Source organism: Taudactylus pleione, unplaced genomic scaffold (assembly GCF_031769625.1).
Source record: "Taudactylus pleione unplaced genomic scaffold, aTauple2 ptg000556l, whole genome shotgun sequence".
Lineage (NCBI taxonomy): Eukaryota > Metazoa > Chordata > Amphibia > Anura > Myobatrachidae > Taudactylus > Taudactylus pleione.
This window is the reverse complement of record NW_028284958.1, coordinates 208,453-226,732: the sequence shown is the minus strand read 5'-3', so window position 1 is coordinate 226,732 and position 18,280 is coordinate 208,453. Positions and strand designations below refer to the sequence as shown.

Here is an 18,280-nt window from a genome sequence, read left to right as displayed (position 1 = left end):
AGGCCTATCCTATACAGAATGTTTTGGGGTCTGAAACTTTTGTTAGGACACACAACTCTTATGGTTGTGCAGCACAACCCCCTGGAGCTGTACTGACTCTAGGCTTGATCATAAACAGACAAAACTTCTATCTGCAGTAACATACTATACCAAGCAGGAAAATACATTAACCATGCGGGCTCATAGCCATAAAGAGCAGCTTCCTACAAGACATGGAAAGGTATTAGTGCCACGTTCTAGATATTTGTTTAGAAAACAAATAAAAAGTCACAAATGGGAAAAACACAGCACCCAACTGAGCACTTACAGACATTCCCACCACAGTAAAATACTTACAATGTCTGACATTTCACTTCTTGTATGTCCACGCAAGATGCTGCAGAAATAATTAAATCAGAGGAAATATCATAAAACTTGTTAACGTCAAATAACAATTTTCCTTTTTTATGTCATATAAATCACATTGATCTAACATTAAAAGCAAAATAAATATTTCTGCGAATCAATTCTCGGCTGCGCACGTCACCATATATTACGGTAGCCAAACATTGCAAACTATCCAGCACGCCACTAGTGGGTGTGAGTATAATTATCAATGTTATGATTTGGGAAGTACCTTCAGCCATCCATTCAGTGAGGTACTTCAGGGAGAATTGAATGTTCCCCGCTAATGTTTGATAACAGAGGTAAGTGTTGTGGAAAAACAGGTCATAGCTGTGGGTTGTGTATCATGATGTACACAGGGACAGGTACACTGTAAAAAAGTGTCATCAAAAGTTGACACCTCTGCTTCCAGTAAGACCCACAGGTAACTGTAAAAATACAGGGTGGCAGGGTATGCTAGTACTTGTAGTTCCTCAAGAGGTAGACCACAAATTTGCATCTCTATCTTATGAATGATATATTAAGGACAACCAATTAATGTACTTGTGTTTAATAGTAAAAAATGGGGGTTAAAAAAAAGTATGCTTGGTTGGCAGGACATGCTGAAACATGTAGTTCCATTGCTAGTTAAGTAAAATGGGTTGGGTCTAGGTGTGTGTGTGTGTGTGTGTGTGTGTGTGTGTGTGTATATATACATTAGAATAATCAATAGAGATGCTGGATGCAGAAGTCACAATCATCATTTCAGTGTATTCACACTGTCTTCAGGATTACATACATTGAGAGAGAGAGATATTACAAGCACATTGTGGGGCTGATGCAGAACTGAACATATGCCTGCTTGCAGAGCATATATTGCATGTTTTCGTACTGTGCATACACTGGATTATACAATGTATGTTTGCTTATTATGCATATAAATTGATTGACCGGCATGTTCAGGTGATGATTGATGTCGGAAATGACCAGCGGGAGCGCGCATCGCTGGTCGTTTCCAACATTTTACTGCCCGATTAATGAACGATTGAACAATAACGATGTTGTTATCGTTCAATCGTCCATTAATATCGGCATGTGGATACTCGCCTTTACACTTGAGTATTCTTTAAGGCTTGCAATCCAACCCTACGGAACTAGCTAAAATACATTATACAGCAACTGTCTTCTGCTGTCTTTAAATGGTAAAACAGTACAACCATCAAAGGCTGCTATGTGCAGGTCTAAACAAGTTACTTATAAATGAAGCCCACAAGCAACCATTACTATTTCTGTAATCCAGTTTTAGTAAAAAAAAAAAATTGCAGAAACATAGCGAAATACAGCAACAGAAATGGCATTTGTCACTGGGGGTTCTTTACAAGTTCTATTTGCTGACATGTTGGCAGGGAAGGGCATAGCCAAAATAATTTCCTGTAACAAGTATATAAATTGTACAAGGATGTTAGGAAGGAGTCGTACATGTTTATGTAGGTTTAGTTTATTCCACACTCTGCAGAGAGAAATTAGTGGCATGTAAGGAAATTAATAAGATATCCTGTATATCTATCAACATTACGGTGTCAATTGATACAGTACTACAAATATCCAACATGACCAGACAGCAGGAAAGCAAGAGAATACAATTATATAATACTCTATACAGATACAGAACACTACAGTTACCCAATATTATATGTGATAATACATTTCAATTACACTGTATGGTTTATGCAGATGCAGGACACTACATTTACCCAATATAACATGGCTACTGGACACACTGAATAAAGAAACATGGCACTGCACTTACAAGAATATAACATGCCTACTAGACACTGTATAAAGAAACATGGCACTGCACTTACAAGAATATAACATGGCTACTGGACACACTGAATAAAGAAACATGGCACTGCACTTACAAGAATATAACATGCCTACTAGACACTGTATAAAGAAACATGGCACTGCACTTACAAGAATATAACATGGCTACTGGATACACTGAATAAAGAAACATGGTACTGCACTTACAAGAATATAACATGGCTACTAGACACTGTATAAAGAAACATGGCACTGCGCTTACAAGAATATAACATGGCTACTGGACACAATGTATAAAGAAACATGGCACTGTACTTACAAGAATATAACATGGCTACTGGACACAATGTATAAAGAAACATGGTACTGCACTTACAAGAATATAACATGGCTACTGGACACAATGTATAAAGAAACATGGTACTGCGCTTACAAGAATATAACATGGCTACTGGACACAATGTATAAAGAAACATGGCACTGTACTTACAAGAATATAACATGGCTACTGGACACAATGTATAAAGAAACATGGTACTGCACTTACAAGAATATAACATGGCTACTGGACACAATGTATAAAGAAACATGGTACTGCACTTACAAGAATATAACATGGCTACTGGACACAATGTATAAAGAAACATGGTACTGCACTTACAAGAATATAACATGGCTACTGGACACAATGTATAAAGAAACATGGCACTGCACTTACAAGAATATAACATGGCTACTGGACACACTGAATAAAGAAACATGGCACTGCGCTTACAAGAATATAACATGGCTACTGGACACAATGTATAAAGAAACATGGCACTGCGCTTACAAGAATATAACATGGCTACTGGACACAATGTATAAAGAAACATGGTACTGCACTTACAAGAATATAACATGGCTACTGGACACAATGTATAAAGAAACATGGTACTGCACTTACAAGAATATAACATGGCTACTGGACACAATGTATAAAGAAACATGGTACTGCACTTACAAGAATATAACATGGCTACTGGACACAATGTATAAAGAAACATGGCACTGTACTTACAAGAATATAACATGGCTACTGGACATGATCATAATACAATTTTCTTGCACTCTATACAGACTACAAGTAATTAACATGACCTGACATGATCATCATGCAGTTCTGCTGTACTCTATACTGACATAGAAAACTACACCTACCAATATAACGTGAGCACTAGATATATTGATAAAACAACCAACATGACCTGACATAATTATCATGCAATAGAAATTTAATTCAGAAAGAGATCATTTTCAAAACTGTTCCATAAAATATTCTCTTCACTCCAATTTTGGCCGCAAATTTTTCCATGTTTTGGTCTTGTAGTTTCTCTATTCCTACCGCCCTACCTCTGCACACAGCAGAAGAATTGTCCATTGTACCAACTCATAGATTATAAATTTTACATACATGTATGCATAAATAGTACTATGTAATGGTAATGGCAAAACCGAAGCGTAATTTGAAGATTTTATTGCTAGGACTTGGCAAACGGCGCTTTTTACCTAGAATTTCGATTTGCCTGGAATTTCATAGAGACAAATGTTTAAATGTCTATACAGGGGTAGTTGGAGGCAATGGATTCTCCTAGAGGTTTTGCCCATGCTATTAAGTACAAAGATTTACTTTACAAAAGCACAAGGTTTTGATAAGCAATGTGAAAAAATAAATACAGTGATTGGAGCCAAACTTATATAGAAATAACACTGCATTGTCTACTTGACTTAACAGAATGTGCGTTCCTGTATATAGCCTTGACTGATAAATATGCTCTCTCTTCTAACAGAAAAGGCATCTGTTTCCTGTTCTGCTATATATCATTATTATTGCTGATAGCATACAAGGTCACAGGAAACTGATAACCAAATGGTGGAGCTTAAAAAAAATAATCACACATCTCACAGAGTAAACTTTCAGTCTAACCCTGAAAACGAATTGAAAAAAATAATACTCACCGTTGAACAGAGGTGAGCAAAACAGCAAAGAAAGTCAGTGTTAGGATATGATGAACGTGAAAAAGTTAATAAATAAGAAAACTATAGCTGAGATGGATTGTAATCACGATGTGTATGCTTGGAGGACGCCGGCCCAAAGCTTCTATAGTCATCAGGTTGGGATTAGGCGTCACATGCATTACTCAGTCAGGCTTATTAATTAAATCAGCACAGAACATTCAATAGATGCCATTAGATGTTGCAGAAAGGGAGGAGAGAACAAGTTGAGTGAGATTTAGAACAATAACCCTTTGCCTGGTCCCCTGGCTTCCATCCTGAGTACCCTTTATTAATACATTTAAACGTTGTGTGTTGTTCATTGTTAAGACTGTTAAATGATGCCAATCTGTAGACTTTGTGGTGCAAGTAGAAATCAGAGCATAAATTTAATCTCTTTACATTTTCCCTACAAGTAACCCACTGCTTCTATTTCAGGGGAGAAAGGAAATATTCCCATATTCCTCAGTAATGCAGGCCTTCCAGGAGCGCACCATCTCAGAAAGTAAGAAACGCAGGTTAAAGATGTCCAGTGACAAAAGTTAGTAACAAGACATGTGCGACCTCTAAGCACACTAGACTGTGCATAAGAATTATAGGCCTTATTCGAGGTTGGACGCAAACATAATTGCAAAGTGCATATTGCTACCTATTTATTTGTTTATTAACATATGTACTTATATTGCACCAGCACATTCTGTTGCACTTGACAAATGAACGCAGTTGGCCGCAGACCAACTCTGAGTAGGTAGCAAACGTGGCCTCCTCGCAATGCAAGTAACAGGAGTAGATGGACAGCCTTCCTCTTCCCAAACACAGTAGGAAACATACTTTATTTTAGCAAAACAAGCATTAATAACATAGGCACCAGAGGGAAGGGGGGGGGCAAGGAGGCAACTCACCCCACCCCCCAAACATTTGAGAGGTGCCAGTATATGATCTGAGTTGCGATTTGGGTTGCAGGGAGCAGGTTTACCATGGGGCCAGAAACTGAGCTATTCCTCTTTCCAGCTGCTCCACCTCCTCCCTCTCCACAGACCTTTTCTGACCGCCTCCTCCTCCCTCCACCTAGCTCCGACCCCTACAGTGGCTAGTAACTACGGGATGATCCCTCCTCTGGGACCAGCCCTGCGCCCTTCTCCCCTCCCAGTTTATATATTCCTCCCCTCTTACCCCCCAGCTGCCCCTTTGTACTTTCTACCTCCCCCCAAACACCCTTGTAGCACCCAGACTCCCTATCTCGCGGGACCCCCGACCCCCCCTTCACGCCACTTATATATATGTGAATGTATATCTACAGTATATATATATATATATATATATATACATATATATATATCTATATATGTCGAAAGATGTAAAATAAAGCATCTGAAACATTGATCATAAAAGAAACAGTTTGTCTTGAATCCGAGGAGGGCCATCCTAATAGCTGTTCTATATATATTTGTGGGCACCAAAATTAAATTATATTTTGCCCCCCCAGCCAAATGTTGTGGAGCCCCTGATAACAATGCCATCTTGCTTTTAATGGGTGTGTTGCAGCCTTGAGGCCGTCATCCTCATCATCACCTCACAACTTGCACAAGACTTTCAGTACTCAGTAACATCAATCTAAAGAGACATGTATGAGATTTTTTGCAATCCATCTTGGTGTAAAGGTACAAAGTACAGTAAGGGTGTGTTGACGTGTATTGCAGACAAGATGGCTGGCAAAAAGTCTTAGAGTTATATTTACTAAAGTGCGGATTTATAGATGTGGAGATGTTGCCCATGGCAACCTATCATATTCTACTTTTCATTTATCTAACACCTTCTAGAAGATAATAGCTAAAATCTGATTGGTTGCTATGGGCAACTTATACCAATTCTATAAACCTGCACTTTAGTAAATATACCCCTTAGATTTGCCTATTTAGAGGAACCTGAATTGTGAGTGCTCAAACCCTGTGCAAACTGATGACGATCATAGGCTGTGCCTGTTCCGTTGAATGTGTCTTAGACGCTTACATTAATGTAAATGTTAAACTGCTTTGACTCTGATTTAAAAGCAAGATTATAGTGTACAGAATACTTGTTTTTAATGGTACATACACACGGTCAGATTTTGTAGGACGATATAAACGATAACGATATCGTTATATCATTCATATCATGCATTTTTTGGCCCCTTCCAACCCCCAAACGATGGACGATGCATGGGCACGGATGGTCGATAACAATAACGACCATCGCCCGTGCATGCAGGCCAACCTGGTCGATATCGACCAGGTTACTATAGGGACCCGCGATTCTTGATCGTGGGTCGTTTAGTCTTGTGGGGATTGGTGGTGTGCTGGTTGATCGATATCGATCATCCAGCACATGCAGGACGATCAGACAACGTTATCATTATCGTTGTCTGATCTGACCGTGTGTATGCACCATTAGAATACACATTTTTAGGAAGTAAAGTAAAGTTCCTTCTCTTTTTGGAAAGGGGAAGACTGATCATATATTTATCTGTGCTAACGTAAAAAGATAAAAAAACCAAAAACAAATATATATATATATATATATATATATATATATATATATATACACACAGTCAGGTGCATAAATATTGGGACATTGACAGAATTTTCTATATATTCTCTATATTCACTCTTGTGTAGTCTTCTCTTGATTGTTGACTTTGACACATATACACCTACCTCCTGGAGAATGTTCTTGATTTGGCCAACTGTTGTGAAGGGGTTTTTCTTCACCAGGGAAATAATTCTTCTGTCCGGACCATCGCTTTAAGGAATAATCATTCTAACCAGAATGATTATTCCTTCCCGAATGAAGTGCACAGATGCGGCTTCATCCTTTGAAGCTCCATGTCTGTGCGTTCATTGGCTGAGAGAGTTCATGCCCCGCCTCTCAGCCAATGAACGGCTCCCTCCATTGAAGTCAATGGTGGGAGCCGCAGGGTTACTAAAGCCTGGGCTCACTAGCGGTCAGGGCTCCCAGGGGACCAGTGATAGGGCTCCCCTGGCTGTGGCATTAGTCCCCCATTAGAAAGGGTCCAGGGCTGGTTCTGGATCTTACAGGGGAACCCTACGCATTTTTTCCCTGTAAATCCAGGACCAGCCCTGCTTCCCATAGCCCAGTGCTGGTTGTACTAAGTACAGGGAGACCCTGCATAATTTTTTCCCTGTACTTAGTCAACCAGAACTGGGTTTCAGCAGTCCGAGGCTGGTTATGATTTGGGGGGGGACCTCACGTAATTTTTTTTCTAATTTTAACTGCTTTTTACAGTCAGATACATGCAGGCATCTCACTGATGTCTGCATGTATCTGTGTCAATCCGACCTGCTCATGCTCAAATCGAAAGCATGAAACAGGTCCATTGTATTAGGAATTTGAAGAGTGATTTGAAGTCTGATTTTGAGGTTGATTTCAAATTGAATGATAGTAAATAAGGGTTTTGTGTGCTGGGCTATGTAAAAGTACCAATGTTTTTCTGATGGGCGATTTGAGGGCGATTTGAGTCCAAATTCAATTTGAAGTTCGATTTTACATGCGATTTGGCCTTTAGTAAATACTCAAAACCCAAATCAAAGCCAAATCGAATGAAAATCGCACCTCAAATCACTCAAAATGCAAAATCGACCTTTAGTAAATTTACCCCTTACTGTCATATTCCTGGCGCATCTGCTCCTGTTTGTTGCAAACTCACGGGTGGATAGTGCATGCTAACCTGTACTTTGGGATTGACAAGACTTAGAATTGAGGCACAGAGTCTAACGTGCCAGTGGTATTCACCAGGGACCCCCTCGAGGAAGTTTGGACTTAGCTGCGTCTGACACTAAGGTTGTGTCCCTCAGCCTAGGTTCCCTAGTATAGGCGCCCGTGTCCAAAAAGGCCTTGAGAATTCCTGAGGATTTCTCTAGTAGCAGAGTCACATTCAGGGGCGGATTAGGAATGTAAAGTGGCCCTGGAAAAAATTGTGGAAGAGGCCCTATGTGCGCGCACCGTAGGCGCGCGCCCGGAAAAGTGGGTGTGGCCTAATTACAAGGGGTGTAGTCTAATGAGAAATGCCATGCCCACAAGCCACTCCCCCCATTATTTCATGCTAGGGGCATGCCCACAGCTCCAGGAGATGATGGCCATGCCCCCAATCCCTCTCTTTAGTGAATAAGCACAGGGGGGCAGGTGAAGAAGTATTTTCTTACCTTTATGATTTCTCTGCAGCGGGGAACCTCTGAAGAAATTGATACTTCTTGGACAGGCAGTTTCTTGAGTCGGTGATCACTATTCATGCAGGAGATCACATGATCCGGAAGCCGCCTGTTTGTGTAGCAATAAAGCCAATGTCATCATCATGCAACAGAGGCTCAACCAGATAATACATAGTAACAGATGTTTTGGGGCAGGACAAAATGGGAGATTCCTATATTGAACAATTTAATATTAATAAAATACTGTATATTTGCTCATTTGGTACCATTTGCATTAGAATATGGTTTCATTAGAATTGTTATTTTACTGAAGATTACTGTGCCCCAATGTTTTCTTCTAATAGTACCAGTGGTCCTACCGTTCTCTATGTGTGTGTCCAGCATCATCACCTTGGTGTGTCTCCAGCCTATCCCCTTACGTGTTTTACGCTATCCCCCTGCGCCTCTCCAGTGCCACCCCCAATTCTCTCTGGCACCATCCGCCTGTGTCTCCCCACAGTGCCATCCTCCTGCGTCTCCCAGGCGCCATCATCCTGCGCCTCCCCAGCGTCATCATCCTGCGTCTCCTCAGTGGCGTCTTCCTGCCCTAGCACAGAATAGCCCTTCTTTCTCACACACAGGTCATCTCCCCTTAGCACAGAATACCCCCCCTCCCCACAGATCATCATCTACCGCACCCCTAGTGTAGCAGAGCCCCACCCCACAGACAGATCATCTCCACCTAGTATAGCAGACCCCTCCCCACAGAAATATCATCTTCCCTTAGAACACATCATCTACCGCACCCCTAGTGTAGCAGAGCCCCACCCCACAGACAGATCATCTCCACCTAGTATAGCAGACCCCTCCCCACAGAAATATCATCTTCCCTTAGAACAGATCATCTCAGTATAGCATCCCCCTCCCCCACAGAAATATCATATCTCCTTAGAACAAAATGAGCCCACCCCACAGACAGATCATCTCAGTATAGCAGACCCCCCTCCCCCACAGAAAGTCCATCTCCCCCCAGTTCAGCAGATCTCCCCTCACCCCCTCCCCCTTAGACACATCATCTCCCCTCCCCCCCTCCCCCTTAGACACATCATCTCCCCTCCCCCTTAGACACATCATCTCCCCTCACCCCCTCCCCCTTTGACACTTAGACAGATCATCTGCCCTCACCCCCTCCCCCTTTGACACTTAGACAGATCATCTCCCCTCACCCCTCCCCTTAGACAGATCATCTCCCCTCACCCCCTCACCCTTAGACAGATCATCTCTCCTCACCCTCTCACCCTTAGACAGATCATCTCCCCTCACCCTCTCCCCCTTAGACACATCATCTCCCCTCACCCTCTCCCCCCTTAGACACATCATCTCCCCTCCCCCTTAGACACATCATCTCCCCTCACCCCCTACCCCTTAGACAGATCATCTCCCCTCACCCCCTCCCCCTTAGACACATCATCCCCCTTTCCCCTTAGACAGATCATCTCCTCTCCCCCTTAGACAGATCATCTCCTCTCCCCCTTAGAAGGGCCCCCTCCCCAGACATCCTGAGTCTCTCCTGATGGACCTAGCCCCAATGTTCTGCACTGCAGCTAGACAGAATGTCTCCTCTCCTCTCTGCCCTCTCCCCAGGCTGTGAAATTAAACTTGACACTTCACAGCCTGGGGAGGGAAGAGTAGAGAGGAGACAGACTGCCTGGGCGGCCTCCCATTCCCGCCGGCGCCGCAACTTACCTCCGCCGCTGTCACCCGCAGGCCGCTCCACTTCTTTTCTTCTTCACTCCTCCGCGGTGTGTGACGCCAAAGGCATGCTGGGCGGGGTTTAAGTAGGCCGCGCTGGCCTCGCGAGAGAGGCGCAGGCATGGCAAGGCTCAGGCGCGGCAATCGCAGAGGTTCAGGCGCGGAGAGGCTCAGGCGCGGCAATCGCAGCACAATTCAAGATGTGTAAAGTTTCACTTATGTAGTTTTTGAGTTCGTCATTCACACTATGGGGCATATACAATTGGTCGCAAGGTTTATCAAGGAAAAACCTTGTGCCCCTCGCGCCCAATTTAGGAATACCGCGGGTATACGTGCTCCCGGTACCCGCGGTATTCAATTAAAAAATTAGTGGTCGCGGGGCTTTCAGCTCTGTAAAGCCTGTGGCGCGTAAGCTCCTGGTGGCTTCCCCTCTCTCTTCTTACTGGAGAGAGGGCTGCTGGGAGTCCCGGGGGCTCCAGGGAGGCTCCAGGGGCTGGTGGGAGGGGCAAGGGCTGCTGGGCGATGTAGTTCCCGGGGGGGCCACACATACAACGGGGGTCACACACACACAGTCACTCATACACACTTACAAGCACCACAAACACACTACATACTCACCCTGCTGCAAAAGAGCCGACTCCCAAGGCTGGATGCAGAAGACAGCACTTTTGAAGGTGAGTAATTAAGGACTAATGAAGCTAATTGGAAACTTCCAATTGCTTAATTAGCCCAAAGGGTGGGTGCCGCCGGGGTGCCAGAGCAAGTCCCACGGATTTTTCCTAAAATTAACGATTTTAGGAAAAATCATGCTTGCTCTGGAGGTGCGAGAATAAAAACCTCCCGGCGTGGAAAAAAAATAAAACACGCACCTAATCGAATAGCAAAAAACCCGCACCTGCAGGAAAAACATTGCTGGTGCGGGGTTTTTGCTATTCTTGCACCCAATTGAATATGCCCCTATAAATATGTGCTGGGTCATACTTGTGAGACATACTTAAAATAGGGCACTTTCGAAATAGTGATGGTATAGGGCGCAAAATAGATGGAAAACCCCCTTTTAATTTATTGTAATACCTGCAGGTTGTTGCACAAACTAATTTGACCTAATTTCCTCATTAAGATCCTGCATCAGCATCCTGCGGCTGGGTAATAAACTGTTTATAGAGAAATGGAATGTGGATATATAACACATAATACCCTGGTGATCCTTCAGCTTATTCTGCCCTGAAGCCGAAAGTGGACAGATTTCAGTCTCTCTGTTTACAGGCACCAGGGCCGGCCCGGGTACCTGTAAAAAAATAGTAAGTCTGTGTCAGGACCCAGCGGCCTCGGGTGACGGGGATAAGGGACGGGGCCTCAATGGAAAAGCGGCCCCACAACCAATCGGCCCACCGGGATTTTCCCCGCAGAAAGTAACTGCCAATCCGCCCCTGGTCAAATTGATCGCAAATTGTGATGAAATGTTTTCTTTTGGGGTGTGCTGGAATGCACCTAATCTGACCACCCCATGATCAATTAGGCTGTCGACCGGGACCCCAGTCAGTGCTGTCGGGCCCGGTAAATGACAGCCGGTGTCCGGCACACCATCACGGTGTCACACTATTACTTGCTCAGGAGAGAGCAGCATTTGCTACCTATTACAAGTTGGTGTCTTGTTACGTTTTCATGTCTGAATAAAGCCGTGTAATTGAAAGTTCACATTTTGTTAACATTATAATATATGAATATAGCTGAGGTGGTCATATTGCTCTGTGGTGTGGTTGTGGTTGTGGTAGTGCTTTGAACAGTAAATAGAAATAATTAAGCAAACCATGCAGAATTTAACAGCCAAATGAGGTGAATATTTTGCAGAACAGTTTTGATTCATTCATGTCTACTCTACTCAATGACACACATGATACACAAAAATTAGTTTATTTGAAGCCCAGTCACATGATCACAGGGTGGCTTCACATGACGTCTAACATAATGGAAATATGTTTTTTCTTCTTTTGCAGTCCCATTTATGACAGCAAATAATTAAATAGCACACAAGTATACTTTATCCTATTCAACAAACACTACCATCAGTCCCCAAAGCTATATACATCTCACGGTCATGACTCTGATTTTACAATACGGAACCAATTTCACCAATCAGTGACTGTCTCACACAAAGCAATGATGACATGGTAGATAGAGATGGGAAAATCTAATACTGTGGTATATTTTCTAGACATTCACAGTTGACATTTTTATGTTGACCGGAGAATGTCGACATGGCCGTAATGTCGTCATTAACATGTCAACATGTTCATAATGTCGATACTGTCAGTGTCAACATATAGCATGTCGACACTTATGTTATGTCGACATTGCTGAATTGAGACATGGTGACTGCATACCTGTGGCATACCTGTGGCAGAACCGGCAGGGTTATGAAGCCCCAGTGATACAATATGTATGTTTCACAATACACATTTTGTTGCACAAAGGTGCAAAGTTTCCAACCCAAATTGCTGTATTTGAGCAGATAAAAGCAATCACCATTAAATCACTATTTCCCTAAGACACATTAGTGTATAAATTGCTAGTATTTCACAACTAAAGAACACTGGGCTTGATTCAGCAGTGCATGCAAGTGCATTGTTGATCGCAGATTCCTGATTATCAGGACTCTGTGCATGTGCAGGACCCATTCTGCGATTGTGTCATACACCTCCTGCTGTATTTGCATAATAGCAAGGATTACAATTGCAAAGCTTCTTGCGTGGAACTTTGCAATTGTGATCCTTGCTGAATCAGGCCCAATAATAATAATAATAATAATAATAATAATAATAATAATAATAATAATAATCATCATCTATATAATAATTGAGAATGTGTGTCTGTCTGTCTTTTATGCACGGCCAAAATTTTGGACCTAGCTCCACCAAATTTGGTATGGTGGTGTAGTTTGACCAGGATAAGGTTTTAGCCTAGGTTTGAACTTCATCAGGGCCACACACTGTCACACAATCCCTAAAAATTGGGGCAGTCTTAAATTACACAGCTACAGGGCTTGCTCCAGTGGAAATTTGCAGTCTGCCAAATACCTGTGAGAAAGCTACAAAAGTATCCTATTACTCTCAGAGCAAACTTGATGACTCATGTAAATTCATATTAAATCCAGAGCCGCTGTCTTTGCATGGAAGGGCGTAACTAGAACTTTGTGGGCTACATAGCAAGATCTGTAAAACCCCCACCCCCAGAGGTAAAAAAACACAAACATTTGTCCCTACACAGAGCCCATTCATGTTATGCCACACAGACCCCATTCAGGTTATGCAGCACAGAGCCTATTCAGGTTATGCCACACAGTAGTACCCCTTATACACATTATGCAACACAGTAGTAGTGCCCCTTATACATTATGCCACACAGTAATGTCCTTTACAGATTATGCAACATAGTAGTAGTGCCCCATGTAGAACATTATTCCACACAATAGTAGCGTCCCTTACAAATTATGCCCGCCCAGCAACTCACCTCCCCGTGTCCCTCCAGCAGCTTCTCGCCTTCCCATGTGTGCCATCAGCAGCCAGCAGATGTAGGGGATTTGAGGCAGGGTCGCCTGCTAATTACAGCTGGCACACCGGCAGGCATGGACAGACAGCACCAGTGCAATTTGAATCTGGCGCCAATCCGTGAGCTTCGATTGCCTCACGACCGGTCACAATGTCTCTCGATGACTGTCTCTCAGTGCACCAGCTGTAGTCAGCTGGCAGGCCAGCACCAAATCAACATTTCTGACACCCAGGCCCCGTAACAGCCCAACTTGTGTGCATGACTGGGTGCAGGAGGAGTAGCGAGCCACAGAGACAGCTCGGGCACTATAACAACCGCACCCCTTGTACCCACGGTAGTTACGCCACTGTTTACATGCATGTTAATAAACAGTGGGGTCCTTTTCAGGATCTATGGAATGGGGTTATAGGTGAGGACAATTTAAATAAATAAAGGCTGCAGGTGTACTTGGGTCCTGTCTTTAACCCAGGCTTTCCCAGCGGTTATCCCAGCTAGTAATAGATATAGCCAACACAGTGAATTTGCTGGTGAAATATGAAAGACACACGAATCACACAACATGTAAGTCTTTGTTCTAGTAGAGAGTGCTTTAAGTAAATAGGAGGTCATGTCACAAATGCAGTGTCAGCAGGTTCGTTCCCACATAACTGAGGGAGCCATGGCTCCTTTGTAGAGCAACAGACCGGATATTCACAATAACCATTCCATATACACTTGTCACATCTATAGTGTTACATTATTTAGTACATTGAGCAGTACATACAATTAGGAATGTTGTAATCAATACTCAACAGCAATTAAGGGAAGATGCTGCAAAATAAAACAAGGTTTAGCAAACACTTCTTATGTGCCCAGTAATATGGTTTGGGGAAACTTTTCTTCCCCTGTGTATTCACAGACAGAAGATGTTTACTATTCACTTTCAATACACAACTTTTCTTCATTAGGTTTATTCAGAGGAAACAAAAGATGCCTCTCTGTCAGGAATGCCAAGCTCCTCGTCTGTTTCTGTTCTCTCAGTGAGGGCAAGGGTTAGGGAGATGGCAACTAATTGGGCAAATGTCTCACTTCATGATTCTAATGCAAATAGCAGAATACTTTGATAGTCAACTACTTTATTTTTTTGGAACATAATTAGTATTTATTGACTTTTATGACCTAGATTTCCATATTATATTAACTGCAGTAGCAGACAACATTAACAATTTATAAATGTGTCCTGCTTCAGGATCACATGGAAAGATGAAGACAAATGGCAAACTATAGTAGAGTTGAGCGAAATCGCAGCACAATTCAAGATGTGTAAAGTTTCACTTATGTAGTTTTTGAGTTCGCCATTCACACTATGGGGCATAAACAATTGGGCGCGAGGTTTAGCAAGAAAAAAACCTTGTGCCCCTCGTGCCCAATATAGGAATACCGCGGGTATGCGCGCTCCCGTTACCCACGATATTCAATTAAAAAATTAGTGGTCGCGGGGCTTTCAGCTTACCTGGCCGGGGGTGTCCGCAGCTCCTGGTGGCTTTCCCTCTCTCTTCTTACTGGAGAGGGGGCTGCTGGGAGTCCCGGAGGCTCCTGGGAGGGACAAGGGCTGCTGGGTGATGTAGCTCTCCCAGCGCCCATTCCGGGGGGGCCACACATACAACGGGGGTCACACACACACAGTCACTCATACACACTTACAAGCAACACACACACTACATACTCACCCTGCAGCAAAAGAGCTGGCTCCTGAGGCTGGATGCAGAAGACAGCAGTTTTGAAGGTGAGTAATTAAGGACTAATGAAGCTAATTGGAAACTTCCAATTGCTTAATTAGTCCTAAGGAAGGGGGGTGCCGCCGGGGTGCCAGAGCAAGTCCCACAGATTTTTCCTAAAATGAACGATTTTAGGAAAAATCATGCTTGCTTTGGAGGTGCGAGAATAAAAAGCTCCCGGCGTGGAAAAAAAATAAAACACGCACCTAACTGAATAGCAAAAAACCCGCACCTGCAGGAAAAAAATTGCTGGTGTGGGGTTTTTGCTATTCTTGCACCCAATTCAATATGCCCCTATAAATATGTGCTGGGTCATACTTGTGAGACATACTTAAAATAGGGCACTTTAGAAAGAGTGATGGTATAGGGGGCAAAATAGATGGAAAACCCCTTTTAATTTACTGTAATACCTGCAGGTTGTTGCACAAACTAATTTGACCTAAGTTCCTCATTAAGATCCTGCATCAGCATCCTGAGCCTGGGTAATACATTGTTTATAGACAAATGGAATGTGGATATATAACACATAATACCCTGGTGATCCTTCAGCTTATTCTGCCCTGAAGCCGAAAGTGGACAGATTTCAGCCTGTTACTAAACTTCCATTCACATATTATACATCAAACTAAGAGCCTGATTCAGACCCGGACGCTAAGAAGCGTTTGCTCGTAGCTGCTGATGGTTCTTATTGTGTACACGCGTATGCGTCGCAGTGCGCGTGCCAGTCACTGCGTTCGGGAATCGTGTGCTCGTAGCACAAAAACTGAGCACTACCTTGAGTGACAGATAGTGCTGTTTGTGGGTGGAAACAGGGGAAGGTGCTTGTGAATGGGGGAGTGGTGGTGCGAACGCAGGCGTGTCTGAGCATCTAAACGGCGAAGAACCGAGGTGGTTGGATCTGGAAATCGAGTTTGTACCCCTGGGTAATGAGGTCCCAAACCCAGGAGTCTGGACAAGATTGTGCCCACACTGCCCTGAAATCTTGAAGATGAGCTCCCACCCTGGGGTCCCCCAGGTGAGAGGGAAACCCATGATGTGGCATTTGGTTTGTTGGAGGGCTTATTGTCCTGGTGTGTAGAGGTTATTGTGGCTCTACCCCTATCTCTGGAACCATGAGAAGTGGTAGGTCCTCCTCTGGAATGGCCTCTAAATCTTCCTGGGTCATGAAAGGACCGAAAGGAGGGGCCAGAATAAGGCTTATGGGAAGCTGGAGCAGCAGAGGGGAGATAAGTAGACTTACCCCGTAGCCAGGGAGATCCACTTGTCCAGTTCAGTTCCGAACAGGACATCACCTGTGAATAGAAGTGCTTCCACCACCCTCTTTAATTCTGCATCAGCCTGCCACTGCCACAGCCAAAGAGCTCTGTGGGCTGATACTGCTAGAGCAGAAGACCTAGAAGTGAGATTACATACCTCTTTTGAAGCCTTGTCAAGATAAGCAGCCAACTCCCCAATCTGTTTTGCTAAAGGAATAAGATCCTCAGATGGGAGTCCTGTCCATAATCCTTCAGATAGTTGTTTAGCCCAGGCTTCAATTGCCTTTTTGTTTGACCTAGCAGCCCACTAGTGCAGGGCAAAGAATCACACCCGCTACTGTGTAAATGGACTTTAGGGTATTCTCCAACTTCCTGTCAGAAGTCTCTTTTAAGGAAATGGCTCCTGGTACTGGCAGAACCGTGTTTTTGGACAGACGAGACACTAAGGGATCTACCGAGGGTGGAGTCTCACATAGCTTCCTACTTTCTGTAGAGAAAGGGTAGGACAAAAGATACCTGGAATTTTTTATCTGGGTGTTTCCAGGCAGTGGTCAGAATAGAATCCAGCTCTTCAGATGCTGGAAAGGAGATAGCCTGTCTTTGCTTTTTACTAAAGATAGGCGGTCGAGCAGAACCATGGTCCACTTCCTCCACGTTTAATACCTGGTTTATCGCTAAAATCAGAGCTTCTATCCCCTGGGACAAAGGTTCATGGACCTGTTCTTCACCAGAATCATGAAACTCGGCTTCCTCTAGTGGGGGCATATCCTCATCCTCAACATGATCTTGGGAACCTGTGGTGAAGTTCCCGTGGAAGAGGCATGGGACATAGTCATGGCTTTTGTGAGCCCCTCCACTGACTTAGCTAGGGAACGAGCCCAGGCTGGGTCAGGGGGTGCGAGGGTAGACCTCTGAGATCTGGAAGCCTCTCTATCCTTACGAGAGGCTTCCAGTTCTGCAGACAGGTGAGACATAACAGAAGTGAACTGCGCTGCCCAAGTTGGCAGTTCCTCTGGGGTGATCCTTGAGCCTGCTGCATTGAATCACAATTGTCACACAACAGGGAGGTAGATGAGTGTCCCTGTGCATTTTTTGCAAGAAAAAGTTTTCTGTGAAGCTTTAGATCCTCTTCCAGCCATGGTACACAACACTGACATACAAAGAATACAGTAGTGAGTGGACAGTGTAAGAGTAGAGACTGAGAAATATAGAGAGGTAGGAGATAAGGGCAGAGAGGGAGGTGAGCCCCACCAGCCCAAACAGCACTGTTAGCTGTGTCAAAAGTGCTATGCACAGCAGTAATATTATTCTGTGCTCCTATAATGCCTATACCACACTGATCACTCGCGAATCCTGGGGAGGCTGTCTCAGTCTCAGCGCTGTCAAAACGATCAGCGCAGCCTAGCAGCAGCAGTACTGTAATGACCATTGGCTGTGCTATTTAGCCTCCGACCCCCCGGTATGTGGCGCCCACGGACTGCCGCTGCTAGTACACACCACCTTTTATGTGCCTGCCATCCCTGTTAATCACGGAGCCAGGATAAGACTCAGAGTAACT

The 18,280-nt window shown here is 43.8% G+C and overlaps 1 protein-coding gene across 2 annotated transcripts in view; it reads right to left on the bottom strand.

Annotated features, from left to right (window-relative positions):
• RLBP1 (retinaldehyde binding protein 1) overlaps nt 1-13,692 on the bottom strand; it is a 42,288-nt gene extending 28,596 nt beyond the window's left edge. Inside the window, exons 1-2 of one of the 2 annotated variants that reach the window (XM_088452835.1) lie at nt 13,671-13,692; nt 337-376 (exon numbers count right to left, since the gene is read on the bottom strand). In XM_088452835.1, coding sequence (XP_088308961.1) covers nt 337-348 — 12 coding nt within the window. In that variant the 5' untranslated portion in view covers nt 349-376; nt 13,671-13,692. Of the gene's footprint in view, nt 1-336; nt 377-4,188; nt 4,329-13,670 lie in introns of those variants that run through there. The other variant, XM_088452834.1, reaches the window with a different exon arrangement.
• Between the last annotated feature and the right edge of the window lie 4,588 nt (nt 13,693-18,280).